The sequence below is a fragment of the Corythoichthys intestinalis genome, chromosome 8 (assembly GCF_030265065.1).
Source record: "Corythoichthys intestinalis isolate RoL2023-P3 chromosome 8, ASM3026506v1, whole genome shotgun sequence".
Taxonomy (NCBI): Eukaryota; Metazoa; Chordata; class Actinopteri; order Syngnathiformes; family Syngnathidae; genus Corythoichthys; species Corythoichthys intestinalis.
Genome location: NC_080402.1, coordinates 4,676,738 through 4,692,345, shown reverse-complemented (window position 1 = coordinate 4,692,345; position 15,608 = coordinate 4,676,738). Strand labels below are relative to the sequence as shown.

The 15,608-nt window shown below is 42.6% G+C and overlaps 1 protein-coding gene across 1 annotated transcript in view; it reads right to left on the bottom strand.

Annotated features, from left to right (window-relative positions):
* hhip (hedgehog interacting protein) overlaps positions 1-15,608 on the bottom strand; it is a 102,597-nt gene that overhangs the window by 67,569 nt on the left and 19,420 nt on the right. The window contains exons 2-4 of the mRNA XM_057844074.1: positions 14,551-14,743; positions 7,559-7,703; positions 276-477 (exon numbers count right to left, since the gene is read on the bottom strand). Coding sequence (XP_057700057.1) covers positions 276-477; positions 7,559-7,703; positions 14,551-14,743 — 540 coding nt within the window. The remainder of the gene's footprint in view (positions 1-275; positions 478-7,558; positions 7,704-14,550; positions 14,744-15,608) is intronic.

Sequence of the window (15,608 nt, the reverse complement as noted above, 5' to 3'; positions counted from 1 at the left end):
ATGAACGGAAAATTGAAATGGGAAAAATCCCACGAAACATTGATGGGCTATTTTCCGCAAGATGCTGACCGAACTCCCAAATGCTCGCACGTTTGGGGGTCTTTCACCGACAATGTGGGATCGATTAGGCGAGCCATTAAGCCGTCCCGTTCACAATGCGAGTTGCACGTACAGTTAATTAGCAGAAAATAGCGCCGTCACATTTGACGAATGGTCTCTGGCGCGGCGTAACGATATAATTGGAGCGCAAATAGCCCGCCGAGGCCTTTCCTCACCTTCAGGCCGCTCTGCACCAGCTTATGGATGTCTAGGAAGGGCTCCTTGAGCAGCTGCAGGTCGTGGCCGAGGATCCGCACAAATCCCTCCCGCTCCAGGACAAAGAGTCGCTGAGATCCGTCGCCGCAGTGCACCACGGCTACCGGCTGCCGTAGACCACTCAACACCTCCTGGGCACAGTAGCAGTTGTGTTTGTGTTTCCTGGGCAATGGTGGAGATACGAGAAGGTCAGAGAGAGGAGGCCGTCATCCGTTTGGAAGGAAGACAAATCAAAAGGGTCAATCAACAGGGTCCTTTAACTTTGAAATGATTGTTTGGGAGGTGTTCACAAAAAATACATCAATCGTCATGAATGAATAACTGCTTTATTTTGCACATGTGCCAGAAGAAACAAAAAAATTAAACAAAAAGTAATTAAAAAACCAGACAAAACCAATGAGACACTCAGGATAACAACAACATTAGTCAAGACAATAATAACTACGCCTGCAAGCAGGACTGAACGGGTCCTCGCAGTTTGGCGCAACTCGGACGGCACTCAGCTCAGAGTGGTGGCAGATCGAGAAATTAACGTGCTCGATACTCGCCTCTTTTTTTGTGTGGAACCTCTTTTGTGTTGTGGGCATGTACATCCTGAGATGAGAAATACATAGAGCTGAAACGAATACTCGAGCAACTCGAGTAACTCGAGTTGAAAAACTGATCCGAGTAATTTTATTCACCTCGAGGAATCGTTAAATTTTGCCAGCTCTAAGCATCACGTTTTGCCCGGACTACTTTTAATGCCGCACAACGTGCTGACATCACGTGCAAAGAGGAAGAAGCAGTAAAGAAAAAAAAAAAAAAAAACTTACCGCAGCCGACAGCCGCTACAAACTACGACGACGTTGCTAAAAACTACGCCCGCATGATGCTAGTGCGGTAGCATGTAATGTCCGATGCGTCTCATGGATATCGCATGCATTTAGGACTAGATGCGAAATGACAGACTCGGCCGCGTCTGGGCAGCGTTAGTAAACAGCCGCCACCTTTAAGCAGTAGACTTCTCATCGCTAATAAATATAACGTTACTGTCACTCGCTCACGTAACGTTAGCCCTTCGGAGGGCTAGGTTTCTATTGATTATGACCACTGTCGATGCGTGGTTAATGTGTATTACATACAGGCTTTATTTAATCTGTAAAAACATAGCACTGTAGAGTGATGAGGGTGTAAAATTAAAACATAATAAAGCTAACTGTCAGTTTTAGCCGAGTAGTCATTGCTGAATAAAACACCAAGTAGCGCTGGTCCCTAATGTGCTCCAATACAGCAGATATCATACATTTATTTTGAACACTGCAAAAACTCAAAATCCTATCAGTACTTACAGTTTAGACTAACTTAAAACTTAACTACAACTGAAAAATAGCTTGACACAAATGGAAATTCAATTGAAACACATGGGAAAAACATGTAGCTTTCAAAACATGTGTGTTATCAAGCATAATTACATTTTTAGGTAAGAAATATGTTTTTTTTAATAAGATCTAGAAGTTTTTTGAGTGAAAGCGGTGAATTTTTTTTTCTAGTCACATCTTAGATGCAATTGTTGGCTGTTTTCAACAATGTACATCGAAAATAAAGACATTGATTGACTGAAAATGGTTCAATATCGGATTAAATGTCTTTTTTTCTCATGTATATTTATAATTGCTCTTTACCTAAAAAAAAAAAAATGTTTTATCCGATTACTCGATTAATCGGTAGAATTTTCAGTCGATTACTCGATTACTAAAATATTTGATTGCTGCAGCCCTAGAAATACATTCACACACGTAGGTGAAAAAACCCTATTGAAAAGTGTCCTACAAAAAAAAGGAGGCGCTACTGAGCCGTGCAGCCATGCCCTTATTCATAATCCAAATTAATCTTCTAATTGGGACAATTCGAGCAAGTGTGCCAAATTTTGTGGCTCTATAAGCTGCCTAATTCCCTGGGAAATCTACTTTCTTTTAATGGCAAACAAAAGGGTCATCATGGCAACAGAGACTTGTGGACATGGGCCTTAAAATGTTTTACAAAGGGTCTTGTAACTACACTTGCCAACCTGAAAGGAATTCGATATGTACAAGTAAAATGAGTGACTCTCTGTTGTCACTAGTTGGTGCTGTAGGGTTAATGTAAATAACCCATAAAGGACCCTTCCAGGGTACGACTCTCAACAAGCACAGAAAGTTTGGCGCAGATATGTTGTATATCTGCCAAGTTATGACTGTTCAGAATTTGAGGGGAGACAAAATGGCGACAGTCATTTTCACTTTCCTGTTTGGACCCCTCTACTTCAACGAAACCTTCACCCGGCACCTGAACATGTCTTAAGGCTTCTCTGATGCAGGTTTGAGGTCAATTGATTTTTTTCCCTTGGGGGAGGAGCCCGTCTCATAAAAAAGGGCGTTTCCTGTTCCCAGCAGAGGGCACCAGGCCTAATGCATATTTCAATGCAGTCATGCTCAGGCTGGGATACCTCTCATACATGCCATATACGAAAAAGACTAAACCTTGGATCAGGGAGTTGTTAGTCATTTACTGAATTTGGGCACCTTGGGAACCCCGACCAGGCCCTTGTATGACAACTCACCATTTTGATAATTTTAGGTCTCATATGTGTCATGAACAGTCTCACCAATTTTGAGGAGGATGCAACTACAGTGGTATGAAAAAGTATCTGAACCTTTTGGAATTTCTCACATTTCTGCATAAAATCACAATCAAATGTGATCTGAGCTTGTCAAAATCACACAGATGACAATACACTGTCTGCTTTAACTAAAACCACCCAAACATTTATAGGTTTTCATATTTTAATTAGGATCGCATGCATGCCATATATGAAAAAGACTAAACCTTGGATCAGGGAGTTATTAGTCATTTACTGAATTTGGGCACCCCGCCCAGGCCCTTGTATGACAACACACCATTTTGATAATTTTAGGTCTCATGTGTCATGAACAATCTCACCAATTTTGAGGAGGATGCAACTACAGTGGTATGAAAAAGTATCTGAACCTTTTGGAATTTCTCACATTTCTGCATAAAATCACAATCAAATGTGATCTGAGCTTGTCAAAATCACACAGATGACAATACAGTGTCTGCTTTAACTAAAACCACCCAAACATTTATAGGTTTTCATATTTTAATGAGGATCGCATGCAAACAATGACAGAAGGGGGAGAATAAGTAAATGGGCCCTCTGCCTAAGGAGACTTGAAGAGCAATTGAAACCAATTTTTACCAAACATTTTAAGTCAGGTGTGTGCCCAATCACTGATGAGTGTTTTAAAGCTGCCCTGCTCACTATAAAACACACACCTGGTAAGAATTGTCTTGTGGAGATGCATTATTTGATATGCATCATAGCTCGCTCAAAAGAGCAGTCTGAAGACCTGCGATTAAGGATTGTTGATTTGTATGAAGCTGGGAAAGGATACAAAACTGTCTCTAAAAGTCTGGATGTTCATCAATCAACAGTCAGAGTTGTCTACAAATGAAGAGAGTTTGGCACTGTTGCTTCTCTCCCAAGGAGTGGCCGTCCACCAAAGACAATGCCAAGAGTTCAGCGCAGAATACTCAGAGAGGTGTAAGCTAAAGACTTACAGAAATCATTGGCACAGTCCAATATGCCTGGCCACACATTAACTATATATAAAACGATGGCCAAGAATGGTGTTCATGGGAGCACTCCACGGAGGAAGCCATTGCTGTCTTTAAAAAAAAAAAAAAATTGTTCCCCGTCGAATGTTCGCAAAAAGGCACTTGGACACGTCAAAGAAGTTTTGGCAAAATATTTTGTGGTCCGATGAAACCAAAGTTGAATTGTTTGGGAGTATATACACAATGTCATGTGTGAAGGAAAAATGGAACAGCTCACCAACATCAACACCTCACCCCTACCATGAAGCATAGTGGAGGGAGCCTTATGATTTGGGGTTGTTTTGCTACCTCAGGGCCTGAACAACTTGCAATCACTAATGGAAGAATGAATTCAAAAGTTTTGCAGGAAAACCTGAGGCCGTCTGTCAGACAGTTGAAGCTAAAAAGAGGATGCTGCTACAAGACAATGATCCAAAACACAGAAATAAATTAACTTCAGAATGGTTTCAGAAGAACAAAATACACGTTCTTGAGTGGCCAAGTCAAAGTCCAGACTTGAACCCCATTGAGATGCTGTGGCATGACCTAAAGACAGAGATTCTTGCTAGACATCCCAGGAATCTGCAGCAGGGCTGAGAACCAAAAGTGGTATTTGCCATGTGGCATTTTTATTTCCATGTGGCAAAATTTATTTTAACATATGGCATTATTTTGGGTATGTGGCAAAATGGATTTCTGTTTGTCGCATTTTTTTGGGGGTGAGAGTGTGGGGGGGGGTATTACAGCGCATTGACTTGGGTGCCAGTTGAATGTCAGTGCGCTGTAGTAAGTGGATGGTCAAAAATCACAGCCACACGTTTTTCTGCCATTTAAGAAAAATTGAAAAATTGGACCAAAAAAAAGCCTCTAACCAAAATAAATTTTGTCACATGGCAAAAACATGGCACGTCTCAAAAATCCATTTTGCCACATGGCAAAATCCATTTTGCCATATGGCAAAGAAAAAACGCCACATGGCAAAATCAATTTTCCCACTGGCAAAAAAAAATGCCACATGGCAAAGAAAAAAACGCCACATGGCAAAATCAATTTTGCCACATGGCCAAAAAAATGCCACATGGCATAGAAGAAATGCCACATGGCAAAATGCATTTTGCTATATGGCAATGAAAAAATGCCACACGGCAAAATCTGTTTTGCCACATGGCAAAAAATGCCAAATGGCAAAAAAAATTTTTTAAAAATGCCACAAGGCAAAATCCATTTTGCCACATAGCAAATACCTCATTTGGTTCTTGCTGTCCCTCGGAATCTGACTGAACTACAACAGTTTTGTAGAGAAGAATGGGCCAAGATTAGTCCTGATCGATGTGCCAGGCTGATCTGCAGCTACAGGAAGCGTCTAGTTAAAGTTATCCCTGCCAAAGGGGAGGGGGGCACAAAATATTAAATGGGATGGTACACTTACTTATTTTTCCCCCTTCTGTCAATATTTGCATACTATCCGCATTGAAATATAAAAATCTATCAATGTTTGGGTGGTTCTAGTTAAAGCAGACACTTTTTTCATCTGTGTGATTTCGACAACGCATTTTCTTGTCTTTGCCAGTGACTGTAGCTGGAGGAGAGCGAGCGTTCAGTAAAATGAAAATAATGAAAAACTACCAACGCTCCACCATATCACAGGGCAGGCTTAAAAACCTAGCCATGCTCTCTCCATTAAACGTGTACTTGCTCAAAACTGGATTTCACCGATGTTGTAAATGACTTTGCTGTCAAAAAATCTATGCACATCACTGTTTGAGGGCTTGATATCCCCAGGGATGTTGAGGGGGGCAGGCAAAGGATGTTTAGTTATACCAGGGGTCTCCAAACCAGTCCTCGAGGGCCACTGTGGGTCCTGGTTTTTATTCATACCGATCAAGCACAGACCTTTTAACCATAGGCGGAGTTTGACTTTTGGGGCAGGGGGGGCACAACATGTTGATGACCCCGAAACGCAGTGTCAGCAATAAAATTAACCTACAAGAATATTTATAAATAATAAGTTGACAATGAGTGTTTTTTTGTTTCCCATCATTCTTGAGGGGAATTCTAAATCAGGCTGCTTAGGCAATACTTTTCGCAAAGATCGTCATCCATTGAATATGGTACGCCCGCTGGTGCTGTGCCAATGTAGTTACTCCAGTCAAAAATTGTATCCGCTGGGTGGAGCCATTTGGAGGTAGATTTGTCTTTATTATTCAATCAAAAAAAGTTGCTTCAATTAAAAAAATGTAAAATTTTTTTAAAAAGTTGCTTCAATTAAAAACATTTAAAATTTTTTTAAAAAAGTTGCTTCAATCAAAATTTATATTTTCAACCCCCAAAAAATCGCTTCAATCAAAAAAAACAAAAAAATTTGAAACTAAAAAAATGCATGCGAAAGCTATTTTTCTTTGATTTTTTTTTTTTTTTTTTTTTTTTTGATTGAAGCAACTTTTTTGATTGAACTAATGTTGATTTGTGTTTGGGCCACATTTTGGCTAGGACATTATTGATATTATTCTATCAAAACATAAGTTGCTTCAAAAAATATATGCATTTTCAAAAAAAAATCACTTCAATCAAAAAAAGAAAAATTTCAATGATGGTTAAAGTTTTTGAATGCAAAAAAATATTTGAGATTGAAAAATTTGCCTTTGAACATTTAATTTTTCATCGAAAAAGTTTTCTTTGATTGAAACAATCCTTTTTGTGTTTGGGCCATATTATAGGTAGGACATTTTTGTCTAAATCTTTTAAACCCCCAAAAAATATTTTCAATCAAAGAAAAAAAACCATTTGGAAAAAGAATATATATATATATGTATATATTTAAATTTACATGCAAAGCAAATGTTCGAAAAATAATTTGAAAATAATTTTTTTGTTCATTTCATTCATTTTTGTTACAGTTTTATTGCTTTAAACATATAGGACAGTCAATTACATGCAATGACACTTTTCACCCCCCCCCACCAAAAAAAAAACGGTTATGCTTTTAACCAATGTGGTTTCTATTAAAACAAGCAGTACCTGATTGCAATCAACTGACTACACTTACAAAACACCAAATTGGTGAAAAGCTGTGGTCTTGTTTCGTTGCAATGAAATCCTGCACCCACTGCGGCCATATGTGGAATAGTTTGGAGACCACTGAGTTATACTGTTTTGTTGCTTAGCAGGCAGGGATAGCACTCTCAGTTGTATTGTACTGCAGTCTACATGGGACAATAGATGGAAATATAGCCTGTTAAATTTAACTGTTCGTCTGAAATAATTTGAAAATTTACACTGTCATTGCTTGCAAAGCGTTAAAAGTACTCCGTATGCTGTCGAGAGAAGCCGGTGGCAGGGGTGGGGTGGGGGGGTGCTATACTGGTCTCTTGTCCCCGGGCCCCTGCAAGCCTGTTGACAGCCCTGATAACATATATATAATGTATAATAATATAATAATCTTACATCACAAATGTACAGTATGAATGAGCCACAACGTGCCTGTCAGGTACATTTGGACTCCCTGATCCGTTCTGCTTGTTGCGACGTAATCCCATTTTCACGCCTGAACGTGACCCCCCCCCCCCCCCCAAAACCAAAAAATTGAATAAAACACATAGCCACAAACCTGCTGATATCTTCCATTTTCTCATCTCCCAAGTAGTTGGAATCTTGGCCCTGCGCTTGCTTTCGTTGAAAATCTGGAAAGCAAAGGCCCGCATCTCGTCTGCCGTAGTATTGGCAGAACTCGTCCACGTCGGCCTGGAACAATTCTGCGCAAAAAAAAACAAAAAACAATCAAATCAAAACAAATAAAACACAGGGTCAACTTTTATAAACAAGGCTACGCGAGAACGAAGCGGCGTTGGAGAAGAAAGACGAGATGAGTGATGGACAGAGGCGAAAAAAGACGGGAGACGCCAAACCAAACGCGGATGAGATTTTTCAGGCGAAAAATGCTAGGAAGGAGGGAGACGATAATTTACCCTGACGTGATTTTGGCTGACGGGACGCGTGTTTGCGCGGATCCAGTCATAAATACTCGACTTTGCGAAAAAAACATTTATTGACAATGTACACCAGCTGTCAGTCTGATATGATTGCAATGGTGGCGTTTGGAGATGGGAAAAGCCTCGGGATGGCCGTGAAATGATTTGGCCTTGGGCTTATGATAAACAGGACGGCGTGTGTTTAGGATATTAATATTCTCTTTAGAAACAAAACGATCATGTATCAGTCTGGGAGGTCGATTAGTGAGCTGCGCTGTCAATGGAACTTCGCAAAATGCGCTAAGAGTCAAACATTGACGCAGCTTGTTACGTATGTTAAATATAATATGACTCGGCACGAAGAAATGAGTCACAGTGACACATTTTTTCCAAATTGAAGTTTTGGTTGAATTAAAGAAAGATTTACGTGTTAGCTTCCCAATGACGTATACAAGTATTTTGCATTATCATTACTGTCACACAAGTATCAATAGGAATAGGAAATCCATTGGAAATAGGGCTGCAACTATCGAATATTTTAGTAATCGAGTAATCGACTGAAAATTCTATCGATTAATCGAGTAATCGGATAAAACAAATATATTTTTAGGTGAAGAGCAATTATGAATATACATGAGAAAACAAGACATTTCATCTAATCTTGAACCATTTTCAGTCAATCAATGTCTTTATTTTCGATGTATATTGTTGAAAACAGCCAACAATTGCATCTCAGATGTAACTAGAATAAAAAAAAAAGACAAATTCATTGCTTTCATTCAAAAAACCTTTAGATCTTATTAAAAATATATATATATATATATATTTATACTTAAAAATGCCATTACGCTTGATAACACACATCACTTAAAAGTTAGGATTTTTTCCCACGTGTTTCAATTGAATTTCTATTTGTGTCAAGCCATTTTTAAGTTCTAGTTAAGTTTTAAGTTAGTCTAAACTGTAAGTCCTGATAGGATTTTGTGTTTTTGCAGTGTTCAAGATAAATGTATGATACAGGCTGTATTGGAGCACATTAGGGACCAGTGCTACTTGGTGTTTTATCCAGCAATGACTACTAAGCTAAAATTGATAGTTAGCATTATTGAGTTTTTATTTTACACCCTTATCACTCCACAAAGCTATGTTATGTTAAAGCCTGTATGTAAGACACGTTAGCCACGCATCGAAAGTGGTCATAATTAATAGAAACCTAGCCCTCCGCAGGGCTAACGTTGCGTGAGCTAGTGACTCAGACAGTAACGTTAATCTTATTTTTTAGCGCTTAGCGCTCTTTATTAGCGCTTAGCGCTCTTTACTAGCGCTTAGCGCTCTTTATTAGCGCTTAGCGCTCTACTGCTTTAAGATGGCCGCTGTTTATTACCTCTGCCCAGACGCGGCCGAGTCTATCATATTGCATCTAGTTCAACATACATGTGATCTCTATGAGACTCCTCAGATGCTACCTGCTACCAACTTAACATCACGCGGGCTAGTTTTTAGCAACGTCGGCGTAGTTTGGAGCGGCTGTCGGCTGCGGAAATGTTTTTTATATTTTTTTATTGCTTCTTCCTCTACGCACGTGACGTCGGCGCGTTGTCCCGCATTAAAAGTAGTCCGAGCGAAACGTGATGCTTAGAGCTGTCAAAATAAACGATTACTCGAGGTGAATAAAATTACTCGGATCAGTTTTTAAACTCGAGTTACTCGAGTTGCTCGAGTACTCGTTTCAGCTCTAATTGGAAATGACCCCAAAATAAACAAAGTCACCCAAAAACAATAGGAAGTGACCCAGATATTCCCCAAAATCAACAGGAAGTGACCGACAAACAGGACGTGACCGGCAATTGCCCCAAAATCAACAGGAAATTTTCCAAAATGTACAGGAGGTAAGCGGAAAACAATAAGAAGTGACTGGTAAATACACCAAAATCAACAGATAATGACCCAAAATATACAGGAAGTGACTCTTTTTTTTTTTTTTTCTTTAAACCTGTCCTGTTCAGCTGTTTGACACGGAGAATGGAAGTCTAAGTGTCCGGTTGTTTATTACGACAAAGCAGGAAACAGGAAGGGGTTATGGAGGAATAGAACAAAACAAAAGAAACACAAAAAACATCAAGAAATACATTGAACGCCTTCACTAACTATGAATATGTTGGTACTATCGTCAGCTGGATGTATTTCCGGTTGACACCATGTGGGGGGCCTGTTGACCAGGGAAACAAGGGGGGGGGGGGGCTATAAGATAATTGACTGGGAGGGGTGGAGTGTACACAAATTAACTCTGTGATCTAGAGACCAGTAATCGTGTAAATCCCTTGTGAGTGTAAGCCCGTCGGCAACCCTACGCTGCACCATTGCCAATCCCGGCACCGTGGCCCCCCGCCCGAGCGTGTCCAATCACATCCAGCCGTGCGCGATCCCCACCAAACACGCAACAGCCACGCAGACGAGTGGGGATGCCGCGTGGCCACCGCCCCAGGGCAATAGCCCCCACCCAGCCAGCCCTGGGACGGAGGGAAGTAGGGCGGTCGGGTACAGGTGGAGCCAGCGCAGCCCATCCCTCCTCCCGCAGCCCAGCAAAGGAGACATCATCACCCCCCCCCCTCGGGATCCAGGGTGGTGCCCCGGGCCACCTGCGCCCCCATCAACTGGCCTTTAGGAATGGCAAGAGGGGACGCACCACCAACCTCACGCCCACCCCCACCGCTGTCTGGCCCATGAGCCACAGCCCCCCAACCGGCACGGGACCCCCAACGGCCCACCAAGCCCAGGGCAGGGTCCCCCGCCAGAACAGGCGACACGCAGCTGATACACCGGCGTCCAGCCAGCGACCCACGATGGAGCATAGGGCGGATACCCAGGCAGAGAAGAGAGGGGAAGGCGGAAGCAGGAGAATGCCGAGGAGCTGCCGCGGGGCGACGCAAGAACAGAGCCCCGACCTCCCCCCACTCCCGCGGCCCAGGCAGAGGGGAGGCTACGCCCCGGGAGCCACGCCATAGAGAAAAAGGGTGGGACCCACCTAGCACCTTATTAGTGTGGCTGGCAGGTCCCCGGCAGGCAGAAATTACCCAGCACCATGATGGGAATGTGTGGGAATGGTAGTGCAATGTATGCATTAGAATAGAAGAGCTGGGCTTGGGGCAATGGGACCGCAGCATGGAATTTCTACCCAGCCACCTGTCCAGCTGCCCTTTGGCGAAGCTCCCCGTGGAGTATGATGTTTGTGGTGCGTGTTTGTGGCCGTGGCGCAGTTGATAGCTTGAGTTGTCCTGGGACGAAGGGTCAGCGGTTTGATTCCCGGCTACAAATGGCCACCATCGAAGTGCCCTTTGGGCAAGGCACTCCACCCCAATTTGCCCCCAATGGGTTGGCAGCGCCTTGCATGGCAGTGGCACCATTGGTGTCTGAATGTGTGCGTGAAAGGGTAAATGTGTGCTAATGTAAAGCGCTTTGGGCATTGTAACAGTTGTAACAGCGCTGTTTTATGTTTTGATAAATCATCGTTATCATGAGTTTGTATCGCAAATTGTCTAGTCTCGGGAGGTACCCTTAGGTTCGCATACTTCTTCACAATTACACATCAGAAAATGAAATTCTGGGTTTTTACAATTCATTAAACACGATTCTTTCCACTGGGATGCACATGATAAAAGTCTTTAAAGTTCTTGTCCATTTTTAATACGAAAAGAAAGCAGAGTTGAACAGAGCGAGTGAGCGAGCGAGCGAGCGAGCGAGCGCGTGCTGGCGAGAGGCAGCTAGAGAGAGAGAGTTGTGCCTCTGCTTCCATCTGGTTATCTTCCAAAGGCAACCTGGGTGGCCCGGCCCAAGTACTTGACATCTTGATGCACTTCAGCAGTTTTACATACACACTGGCTTTGTAGAAAAATAAATGTGTCATTCGTCACCACATATGCTGATCTGTGGCTGCGGCGGGGGCCCGCGCACAAGGAGCACAACAGCGCGGAGGTTGGGGCTTCGGGGTGGGTGCTGGTCTTTTCAGCTTCGACTCTCCGCGAGCCCACATGTGTGTCAGCTCCTGGGCAGTGTGCTCCGACCGACCGCGCCCCCTCTACGCGCCATGAGCTAATGTCGCGGGTGTGCCTGCCAAGCGCTGGCTGGCCTTCTGCTCGCGATGGATTCCATAGTCGTCCGATTCGTTTCGAATGGGAGCGCTAGCAATGATCGAACGATGACTGTAGACTGGTGTGACTGCGCAGCTACGCGAAGAATCTCGGAGATCTTTAGACTTTTTGCCATAGTTAACATATTAGCCGCCTTTGACGGACATAGACGTCCAATTCATTTGAACTGGGAGATTACCATTCCAAACGGATTGGACGACTATCACCGTCGAAATACATATACTAACATGACATTTATTTACATTTCAAAAACCAGAAGCCATTCATTTACGAATGTGATTGCACTTTAGTTTACATATTTAAAGGTTCAGATACTGTATTAAGATTTGAATGAGCCAAAATAACATGCTTTTTCTCTCAAATACATTGTTATAATCATTTGTTTCAGATGTACCGTAATTATTTTCTGTATAAAAATTAATTTGGTATTCAATTTGGTATATCTGTAGCCGCCCTCCTCCGGGGAACGAGCTGTAAATTGCTCTCCGCCGGGCGGTTTGCTGATCCGCGAAGACGATCAACAACCCAGTCGTCATGTCAAATAATCCGGGCTAGTTATGTGTGATTTTCCGCTTCGAAGACTTTGAAACATCACTCTGTTGGGGTTAGCATGTCGGCTAGCTGTCACACCTCTTGGTTTGTTTACATTCTCCGAAGCCAGGGAAGGGAAATGACATATGTCAGATTTAGGGGGTCATAAAATGTCGTTCGGGAGGTGCGACAGTAAAGGTGAAGTCGACAGTTTTGACCATTATGGAGTATTTTTGCCATGTCGTCCTGAATAAGTGCATTTTTATCATTTCAAATCCCATTTAGCACAAGACTTGTTATTTGTCATGACCATGCCATTTATTTAGCTATTGGGGAAAAACACTTGGATAAAAAGAATATCCTGTAAAAATATTGGAGTAGAGAGACTGAAACAATGCCATTTTGCGGCTCTCTTCATCGCGTTTTCCTCGTTCTGAGTAATTCCCCCTCAATGGGCTGACTAGTAAAACCGATGAGCCCAGTCTCCCGCTGACGTCATCCACCTGTTGGGGACGCTAGAGCGCTATAATAGTAGGCGTGGCCAACCGGCAGATTAAAAGACTAATTTCTCGTCATCTGCGCTTTGCTAAATTGTTGTATATAGTCGAATCGTCTCAAAATATGAGTCTAATTCACATAATAATGCTATTTAAGACTTTTTTTTCTCCTGTCGTATGCTCTTTAAGTACTGTACATTGGGTCACTTCCTGTTGATTTTGAGGCATTCCCCGGTCACTTCCTGTTGATTTGGGGGCATTTCATGGTCATTTTCTGTTCATATTGGGTCACTTCCGGTAGATATCGGGTCACTGGGATTGGAAACCAATGGAAGTGAATGGAAGTTTTTCTGCTATTGAAATGAATGGCCAACAGGGCCATTGGAAATCAATGGGAAATTTTTCTCAATCAAGGACTACAATATGACCGTGATTAACTCATTTGCTCCCCAAAATGTATAAATACGTTCTATTTTTAATTGTTTCAGTGTCCCAAAGACATATTTATACGTCTTTTACGTTTTTTTTTTTCACAAGAGACATCTCTGGGTTCTAATTCAACTTGGCTCCAATGCACAAAACTGAAAATCCATTTTAAAGCAATAAAACTGGTCACTGGAGGGCAGTAGCGCATTTGGTAAGACCCGCAACCCGATTCAACGGAACGAACGGCCGGGCCGCACGGCCTGAGCGCCGGTGGAAGATGACCGAAGGGACGTCCAGGATGCCAGGCGGTGGACGACCAAGCAGAACAACCGGGAGGACGCCCGGGATGCCAGGCGCTCAACGACCGAGCAGAACGACCGAGACCACCAGTGCAGCGGACGAGGCCATTGAGACAGAGCAGAGAAAGAAAAGTTTACCCCGGCTGTCGCGGCCAGAAAAGCATCATCTCTCAGTTAGTTATGTGTAAATAACTTGTTACTTTGCTATCAAAAGCTCTATTTGTCTTGTTGTTTATGTTATTTTGTAAAAGAAAAACATTATTCAGATGTTTGGGATGTAACTAAAGCAATAAATAGCTGTGTTAAAGTCAAAGCTTTGTTTGGGAAATGCATGCTTTCACAAAACGCTCAATTTCTCTGTTTTTTCATCAGAAATTGGATAATTGCTCAAACTATTTTCTAATGCTGATTTCTAAAAAATGGAAAATAAGAGAGTCTAATCTTTCATTTGGCGGGTTCCAGTTTTATATAGCAATAGAACAGAATTTTCTGTGGGCCTTGCAAAATCAGTCAAAATCCGGTAAAACGGCCAGGAGCGAAGGGCCTTGCTTTGGCTGGGAGTGAATAAGTAAAATAGAAAACAACACAGGTCTAACCACAAAGGAGTGAAAGGATGCGTTAAAGAGGGAGGACAAGTCAACAAACAAACGAGGGGTTGTCGGCAACAAACCGAGGCGAGGTCAGACAAATCAAGACCACATTTGACTGAGGTCGCGAATTTGTTATTTACCCGGTACGTGTCCCCGGCAGGTGTAGTAGAACTCTCGGCAGAAGTCCTGGCAGAGCTGCGGCAGGTCGGGCTCCCTGTGTGGCAACCTGCCTGGATCCGACGGGTGGAACAGCACCTGCGCGTTGGGGGAGCAGCGCGCGCATTTGATCTCCTCCAGCAGACGGCCGCATTCCGTGTTGTTGGTGGAGAAGATCTGGAGACCACACACACAAGCGCGCACGCAACATGAAGGACTCCATTCGCTTTGATTAATTGTGTTCGCTCGGAAAATTGGAGCGCGCCACTTGGCGCTTTTTGCCGTCTGCGTGCTCTTCCAAATCGTTATGCGTATTCACTAAAGTTGACGGTACACAAACATTTCATCTTTGGCTTTCAAACTACGGACATTTCAAGAAAAAAAAACATTGTTATATGTCAATATTTTCTTGTCGTATTCCTGACTGAGATCCATAATACTACAATACATGTAATAAACAGAAAAACAAGCTCTTTTCATCCATCTGGTGTGAGTTTATCACTAGTAGACGTCCAATTCATGTGAAGTGGCAGGTGGGCAGCGAATGACTGAACGTTCGAACAAATTGGACGTCTGTGGCGGTCAATGACAACCAATGAGATTAATCGTGGGGCATTTCAGGTCATTTATTGTCGATTTTCAGTCATTTCCTGTTGATTTTGAGGTATTTCTGGGTTACTTTCTGTTGATTTGGAGGCATTTCCGGGTCACTTCCTATTGATTTCGGTTCACTTTTTGTTAATTTGGGGGCACTTCAAGGTCTTTCCCTGTTCATCGGTCTCTTGCTGTCGATTACGAGGTATTTACGAGTCACTTCCTATTGATTCGGGGTCACTTGCTGTACATGTTGGGAAATTTCCTGTTTGATTTTGGGGCAATTCCCTCTCTTCTCCAGTTTTCGGTCACTTCCTGTTGATTTTGGGCAGTGGCGCCTCCAGAAATTTTTCATAGGGGTGGCCAGATGGGGCCACTTAAAATCTTGGGGTGGCCAAAACTAAAAGCTATAATTTCAGGTTTTCATTATATTATTGCAGTAAAAAGG